The sequence below is a fragment of the Megascapheus bottae genome, chromosome 27, assembly GCF_031878675.1.
Source record: "Megascapheus bottae isolate mThoBot1 chromosome 27, mThoBot2.hap1, whole genome shotgun sequence".
Classification (NCBI taxonomy): Eukaryota; Metazoa; Chordata; class Mammalia; order Rodentia; family Geomyidae; genus Megascapheus; species Megascapheus bottae.
The window spans coordinates 17,312,407-17,320,983 of record NC_143535.1 but is presented as its reverse complement, the minus strand read 5'-3'; the positions used below and the strand labels follow the sequence as shown (position 1 = coordinate 17,320,983).

The 8,577-nt window shown below is 49.0% G+C and overlaps 1 protein-coding gene across 1 annotated transcript; it reads right to left on the bottom strand.

Annotated features, from left to right (window-relative positions):
- Window positions 1-3,213: 3,213 nt before the first annotated feature.
- Kcnj5 (potassium inwardly rectifying channel subfamily J member 5) lies at window positions 3,214-8,197 on the bottom strand. The gene is made up of 2 exons (XM_090319763.1): window positions 7,231-8,197; window positions 3,214-3,506 (listed from the first exon to the last, which is right to left on the bottom strand). Exons 1-2 carry the CDS (start codon window positions 8,165-8,167, stop codon window positions 3,214-3,216), a joined length of 1,230 nt encoding a protein of 409 aa, XP_090175889.1. The 5' UTR covers window positions 8,168-8,197.
- Window positions 8,198-8,577: the final 380 nt, after the last annotated feature.

Below are 8,577 nucleotides of genomic sequence, written 5' to 3'. Positions count from 1 at the left end.
ATCTCACAGGAAGCCATGGGGGCGGGATGTGAATGGAAGAGGAGTGATCTATGCCCTTTTTGCGCTGGCCCTGTGAAAGTGGCATATCTAGCAGATGCCAGATCGTTGGGGTGAAGAGAACTTGTGGGAACTTATCTTCTTGAGTTTCTAGAAGTTTCTCCATTACATGGGGATATATGAGTATTAAGGCAGGAGATCAATGCCCCCCACAAACCTTTAAGGTTTGACAAGTGTGCTATACCTTTAGGATTTTAGAGTGGCTTAGTCTAAGGAACCTAGTCTTTAAAGAAAGTGGTGATCAGTGAGATATGAGCTCAGAGCCAGGCAAAGGCAGTAAAGATTGTAACCTACAGCAAGTGGTTTGTACTGAGGAGCAGTAATTTGAAAGTTACCCACAGAAATTCTAGTCATCACCAGACTCTGTATTGTCCCATGTTTATTTGAGAACTTCTAGCCAGGTGCTGGTGGCTCACATCTGAGATCTCAGTTACTCAGGGGGGCTGAGATCTGAGGAGAGCAGTTCTAAATCAGCACAGGCAGGAAAGGCCATGAGATTCTTCTCTCCAGTAAATCACACAAAAGCCAGAAGTGAAGCTGTGTCTCCAGTGGTACAGTAGTGGAAAGCTACTCAGCCCTGAGTTCAAACCCCAGTACTGGAAAGATAAAGCAAAGCAAAACAAAATGGAACCGAAAAATGATTGGTGGATCGAATGTTCCAAACTTTAGTTAGGTCATCTAGTCACCAAGATGGAGATTTCCTTAGGATAGAGAGGGAAGTCTTCAGCCTTCAGATTGCTGTGGTAAAAAAGAAGAATAAGCACATTGGGATATATATGTTACTAATTCAGTGCACATCAGTTCCAGTCTTCAGTAGCTTCTATAACTTCTGCAGTTGACAGAGAAGGATCCAGCTTTATGGAGGCAACTGGAAGCTAGAGAACTGTAGTGAGGCACATCTGCCCAATTAGGAATGCTTCCAAAACACATAGGGAGACATGTGAAATAGAAGCCAGCTAGATATAAGGCCAGCTTCCTGTGCATCCCTACCTCACTACCATAACGAGTATCAAAGCCAAAGACACTAACTGATTCGAGGACCCGTTCCATAGTCCTCTTTGAGACCCTGGGATCTTGACAGAGCCAGGGCAGAGCATTAGCCCCAACCTAAGAGTTCTAGCTGTATCCATGCTAGGCTCCCAGTCTTAGCAGTGAGTCACCCTGCCTTAGACTCTTGATTGCATGCATCTTATCTACTGGGGGTGCTGTCAGCTGCCTGCTTCCCTTTTTCCTGAGAGGGGAATGGAGGTTTGTTCCTTGTCCTCCACAGGATCAACTTTAACAAAAAGGATGCTTGGAACAACAGCCTAACGCCCTGTCCTTGGTGGAGTGGGAGATCTCCACGTGTCATCTTGTCTACTTTTGAAGGTCTAGCCCACTGTCAAGCATATGATTTCCCACTCCTGAGCAGGGTTAGGGCTCATCCCAGGCCCCCTTCCTCTTTTTCTCTCCAGTTCCAGGACCTGAGAGGCCAACCTGAGCTCAATAAGGTGTCCCTTATTGCTCCCTTGTATGGGCAGATCCTAGGAAAGGTGCTGAGGGTGGGAGAGAGGAAATGCTGTGATTCTCAAAGGCCACATGAGATCTGTGAATGCTGTGTGTGTGTGTGTGTGTGTGTGTGTGTGTGTGTGTGTGTGTGTGTGATTCTGCATCTGGGAACACCTGGTTTCTCTCTGCAGGATCACGTCAGGAAATCAACATGTGCTTCATCAGCTTGCTAATCGCCATCCCTGGTCCTTTGCACTGGAAACAGCTCTGAAGCTGTTGATTTTAAGGCTTCTACTCTTACTGTTCTTCCTTCCTGGATTCTCACACTAACTTCCCAGGGTAGGAAGAAGCATCCTTCCCCTGTCCTTCCTTTCCCTGGCCCTCAACTTTCTTTCCCTGCCTCACCCATCCTGTTGAAGTAAGGTTCAGCAGTTTCTTAGCACCAGCCTGGGACTGTGGTCCAGCCTGGACTTTCAGTGCAGCCTTTTCTATAGACATCTGTCAACTTGGGAGTCACATTCTACTATACATCTTGATTATCAAGATGTGCTGTGCACTGAGACAGCGACTGGGGAAGATTCTGCCTTCTCCTCTTCTTTCTTTTTTTGTGTGTATCAGGATCTGATCTTGCTATACTGTTGTCTTAGGGTGTCCTACAGCCATTAACCCTCTGGCTTCAGTCTCCCCAGAATGCTGAGATGAAAGGTGGGTGCTATTGGCTCAGCTGGATTCCTCTCCTCTCTGTCCTGCCCCTGTCTCAGTGTTACGCATGATCCTTCCAAACTCAGCTTTCTATCAGAATTACATCCCAGGCTCTCTGGATTGTGAGAGAAAACTACAATGGAGAAGAGAAGCACTTTGAGGTTCTTGGGCCAAAAAAAAAAAAAAGTCCTACAAAAAGAAAAGAAAAGAAACAGCAATGGTTGGGTTTCTCCCTTGGGAGGGAAGTAGAGGGCACCGTGCACTGAGAGTGAGCTGGACAATTATAGTGCCCCCTGTGCCTGTGCTCATACGTGCTTAGTGGCTCTGAGTTACACTAAACCAGTTACCCAGCAGACATAATGCGGTATAGAAAGCACACATGTTTGATGGATGACAGAGGTGGGGCAGGCCTTGCACTCTGTAGCTCTTAATAAGTAGCTCCTGGCCTCAGAGTTAAAGATTTAAAATTGCCCCATGACATGGACAAGTCCTTAGCTCACAGACGCTCAGTATGAACTCATCTCCAGGCAGGAAGCCTGATGGATCCTCTTTGATCTATGGACATGCCTCAGTGGTAGGAAGTGGGGTGGGGGGAATGAAAGCCCTCTGGGGGGGGGGCTTTAAGAGCCAGAGAGGGAAGTGCCTGGAGCCAGTGGGCAGAGAGAAGAGAAATGCCACATTGCCATTCTCACTGTTGGGAACCTATCTGACCCAGCCTTTAACCAGTGTTGACAGAAGCTTGAGAAAAGGCAGCTCTCGACCCCTCCCACCCCCCTCCTGGGGTCTAGGCCTGGGCCACTTGTCCAGAGGCCCTGAGCCCGACCTGAGGGTGGGTTTGTATGCTGCTTCTCCCCATAGAGTCAGGATCCACGGTGTCTGGGCCCCCCAAAAGCACACTCAGCTAATTGCCCTTTCTGCTCTCTCTTACTCTATAGCAAGTTCTGTAAAGGGTGACAGGGAAGGGCCTCACACTGAGCCCCTGGTCTCCTCTACATCCTGTTCCACCTCGGCATCCTGCTGTTTCTCAGTACAGCCCCCCAGCTGTGGTGGGCTGGGAAGGTACTGGAGGAGTCGGCCTTCCCGCTTCATTTCTGCCAGCTCCTTGGCACAGCAGCTGGGTGTGTTGGTCTCATAGGTGTCATGGAAGGTGTTGTAGTCCACCTCATAGAAGCCTTTCTCCAAGGTAAGGACTGGTGTGAACCGATGGCCCCAGAGCACCTCTGTATCCATGTACGAGCTTCGTGCTTGACAAGTCATACCTGAGAAAATAGATGCCACATGCATTACCATCCATCCACCCACCCACCCATCCTTGAGTCTTCTCAACAATCCTATCAGTCTAATTATCTATCCATTCACCCACCCATCTCTCCATCTATTCAACAATTTATCATTCTAATTACCCATGCATCCATCCTTCACCCAGTCATCCTTACATCTATCCAGTAACCTATCAATCTACCCAACTATCCATCAATACACCCATCTACCCATCCATCCATCTTCCTACCCAGCCTTCATTCTATTTAATGATTTATCAATCTAACAGTTATTCATCCATCCATCCATCTGTCTACTCATGTACCCATCCTTTATCCACTCATATTTACATCAATCTGGCAATCAACTGTCCAATTATCTATCCATCTACCCATTTATCCATCCATCCATCCATCCATCCATCCATCCATCCATTCATTCACCTTTCCATTCATTAAGCATTTCTACAGTCAGATGTTCTACCACTGATCTGCACTCATTTTTGATTAAGCATTCCTTGGACATCTATTTGTCCTAAACACATGGAGGTAGAAAGCAAACTAAGATGTAATTCTTATTCTGGAGGAGCTCAGGATATGATGGGGACAGAAAACGAGAAGCAAACATGCAGAATTCCAGAGCACATCTCTAGAGACCAGAGGAAATAATTTGAGGGATAGTTGAAGGCAATGGTTTGATTTTTGAAAATAGTGTTCAGATGCAGAAGACTGAGACAGGAGGGAAGGCAGGAGAGGGGTTCAAACAGATAAATTCAGAATGGGGGAACATAGAAGAGCTGGCAGAATTCTGAACATAAGGGGATTATCTGGAGTAGGCGCACATAGACAGAAGCACTTTTACACACATGCATGTTCATGCACACACCTATGCACACACAAGAAGGAGTAATCACCCCCTCTCAGCCAGACTTCTTGATCTGAAGATGCTCCAATGCCTCCATGCCCTCCCCTCATAGCCCTTGCCATGGCTGTGTTATTTTTAGGTATTGTGCGCTCTCTCTCTCTCTCTCTCTCTCTCTCTCTCTCTCTCTCTCTCTCTCTCTCTCTCTCTCTCTCTCTCTCTCTCTCTGTCTGTCTCTCTCTCTCTGCAGAGAGGGCGGGTAGCTTTGTTTATGGATGAGGATGCCTCTGAGCCTAGGATCACAGGAAAACAGCTTTCTAGTTTGAGCTTAGAAAAGGACTACCTGTCTGAGCGTGATGTCATACAAACTAAGCCTAAAGACTACTTCTCATCCACCTGTGTTCTAGTGCCGGGCACCCAAAGGGGACCCCAAACTCAGTGGGATTCTGGCCTGCTCTTAGCTCTCATAGGGATGCCTGTCTAGGCCAGGCCTCCCCAGCCAATCCTTACTCCTTTCTGCAGACTCCCTAACCTCAGCAGAAGAGTGATCCTCCCCCCTCCCGCCACCCCACTGACCAATCTAAAACCACAGGCACCCAGAGCTTCTGGGATGACAGCAGGACCGGGAGCCTTTGGGATCAATCCACTGGTCTCTGCCTGCTCATTTCCTTGTGAGTTGCCTTGCAGCTAAAGGTCTTGTGTCCCTGGCTATTTGCGATTCGTTCTGTCACTTTTCAGTACACTGTGGTAGGGAGTACGAATTACCTGTGGTACTCCATTTAGTCATTACATCCTCCCCAACAACTCCATGAGATTAGCTTTCCTGATGGGTTGACAAGTGAAGCAAGAATCCAAGCTCACATAGATTGGTGGTGACAGGATATGTGCATTTCAAATCTAGCTAATCTCTTGGCTTCATGAGCAGGACAGCTAGGTCACTCAGTCACTGAGATCCCCTGATCTCCCAGCATCTCCCCAATTGGGTGAATTCTGTCTCTCAAGACAGAGTAGCCCAGGGTGAGGGGAGGAGGTCAAGCAATGAGGACAGGTCTCTGTTCTGGCTTGGAGGAAGGAGACAGTGGGTGGAGTGAGCAATCCGTCTCTGGGGGGCAATGGGTGCTTTCCCCACTTGCAGCTATGGGAATGCTGTGGCACAGCTGGCTTCTTTGCCTTTTACTTGATCCTCCCTTCTTGACTTCCAAGTAGAGCAAATCCCAAGAAAGTGAGCCTGCACTCTGATCGTGACTCTCACCAAGGGCAGAGTGACCTGGGTGTCCTTATCTCTCTCTAAGAGGCAGCTTCCTACATTCTGCCTGTCCTCAGCCCCAAGGGCTCTCACAGCTGCCACCATATGCTGCTTGCTCAGCCTCCAGCCCCCAGCAGATGGCCAAGCAGCCCCTCCACACAATCCCTAGAGCCTGTTAGCACCCCTGCCTGGTTCCACTGATTCAGAAACTAGAGCCCTATCTGAGTCCCCTCCTCACCCCCCTGCCCACCCAGCAACCAACTTTCAAAAGCTAGGCAGGTATGCTTTGACCACTAACAGACCCTAAGATTGAGGCACCTGGTGGACTTGAAAATGGAGGGCCTGGATCTGATCTGTCTGTCTGCTTGAGGTTTATGAGGCCAAGTGACCACATGTGTAAAATGAAATGGAACAAAAGAATAGAAAGGTGTATTGTTCTGAGGATGGATAAGTTCTGTATACATGACAGTGAGGGCCTGGTTTGCTGTTCAGTTTACTTGGCAGGAGGAAGAGGAGGAAGAGGAGGAGGTGGCGTTGGTATGTTCCAAGCAGGCCCTTCTCCTTGGGGAAGCCCTGCCCCAAATGTGGGATGCCATGTGTGGATCCGTCAGAACTCAAGCTTCCTTAGGCACCGAGTTTCTCGGTGCCATCTCAGAGTGATCTACCTACACATGGTGGTGTGGCTGACAGGTGTGGAAGCCCTTGACTCCCACCCACCTATGAGAGTCAGCTAAACACAAAGTGCCAGACTGGCCCCAAAGAGGACGTCTTCTCAGGCATACGTAAGTGGATGGCGCACCTCCGTGTGCATGTACTGGTTATTGCAAACAGAAGCTGCTGGCCTTGGGGAGGAAGGCAGCTCTAGGAGAGGGGCCTCCCTCACGTCTGACTCCATAGTGTTTCTAAGAAAGAGAGTGCAAATCCCTGTGAGTTTAGAAAAGGCTGTGTGTGGCAAACTGTCCTCTCCTGATGATGACATTCACCGTATATGTGGAGCCCTGAGGTCTTACTCTAAAGAACCAGCTCCTGTCAGGAACCAGTGGCTCACACATGTAAGCTACGAAGGAGGCCTACATCTTAGGATCAAGGTTCGAAACCAGATCAGGCAGGCAAAATCCATGAAACTCTTAGCTCCTCTTAAGCAGCAAAAAGTCAGAAGTGGAGGTATAGCTCCAGTAGTAGAGCTCCCACCTCAAGCATAAAAAGCTTAAGGACTATGCCTAGGCTCTGAGTTCAAGCCCTAGTACCAGCAGCCAAAACAATAACGGCAACAAACCCTCAACTCCTGTCACCCCAGATTTCTCAAGGTCAGCAGAGTGCCTTCCCTTGTTTGGCTTCTGTTTCTTTACAAGGAATACTATTTTCCTAGAGTGTAGGAGGCTCGCACATCGTTGCATGTGTTTACATCATCCAGTCTGTTCCTGGATGGTGGACCCATCCAGCAATGCAAGCTACTGTCATTACTCTACCTTGAGTGACAGGACCTTTCAAGTCCCCTCAGAGACGGGCCAGGCAATCTCAGGATTCTCACACGCAAACTTTCGAGTTCTGGTATCCCAGTAACCCTTGCTCCTGGCGGGTCCCGGGACTCTATAGAAAGCAGACAGTTGTCTTACCCGTGGCTTCCACCATCCCTTCTAGAATGACCACCACTTCAAACTCCTCCTGATCCAGCTGAGCCCGGGACATCTCCCAGAAAGGGCTCTTCTCGTTGATCTCGTGGGAGATGATGAGTGGGGACACCAGAAAGAGGCGGTCATCGCCAGTGTCAAAGCCTACGTTAATGTCGGTCTGGTTCAGGGGGATGAACTCCCCTTCTTTGGTCTGCCGGGACTTGATGAGCTTGGCCCGGATGGAGGCCTCAACGATATGAGAGTTGCGCAGGTCACCCACCCGAAACATGAGGCACAGCTTCTCGTCCCTCATGGAGATGACCGCATGGTTGGAGAACATGAGCGTCTCCGCTCTCTTCTTGGGCTGGCTGATCTTGACAAACATACAACCCACCATGAAGGCGTTGACGATGGAGCCCAGGATAGCCTGCACCAGGAGGAGGATGATACCTTCTGGACACTTCTCAGTGATGACCCTGAAGCCATAGCCGATGGTCGTCTCTGTCTCGATGGAGAACAAGAAAGCAGACACAAAGCCACTGAGGTTTTCCACACAAGGAATCCACTCTTGGTCACCAACGTGGTCCAGATCGCCCCGGATGTATGCGATGAGCCACCAAATGAAACCAAAGAAGAGCCAGGTGATGGTGTAGACCATGGTGAAGACCAGCAGGTTGAAGCGCCACTTGAGGTCCACCAGGGTGGTGAAGAGGTCGCTCAGGTAGCGGTAGGTTTCCTGCACGTTGCCATGGTGGACGTTACATTTCCCGCTCTTCTCCATGTAGCGCTGGCGGGGTTTCTTGCCCTCGGCCAGCAGGCGGGTGCGGTCGGTGGCGATGGGTGTGTAATTGCGAGCCTGCTTGGGAATCTTTGTGGGGTTCTGGGAAGTCACGCCAATCTCCATGTCCTGGTTCATAGCATGCCTAGAGTCACCAGCCATAGCTGGGACACGGTGAGTCAAAATAAAATAAAAAAGTGAAAAAGAGATCATGGTGAGTGAGGAGTGTTCTTGTGATTCCCAGAGACCCAAGATGGGTGGTCACTTTGGCCTGGGTGCACTCTCTCCCCCCCCTCTCTCTGTCTCTCTGTCTCTGTCTCTCTCTCTCTCTCTCTCTCTCTCTTTCTCTCTCTCTCTCTCTCTCTCACACACACACACACACACATACATTTGTTGAGTGGACAAATAAAAGTGGGGCAAAGTACACATGAAATAAGTAAAAGATTTAGAGAAATCCGGCAATCATTTGAAAAATAATAAGGACCGCCATGAATTAATGAAATACATACTATATTCTATGTATTATAGACAGAGTGCCACTTGTAATCACAATAGCCATCCCTTTCATCTAC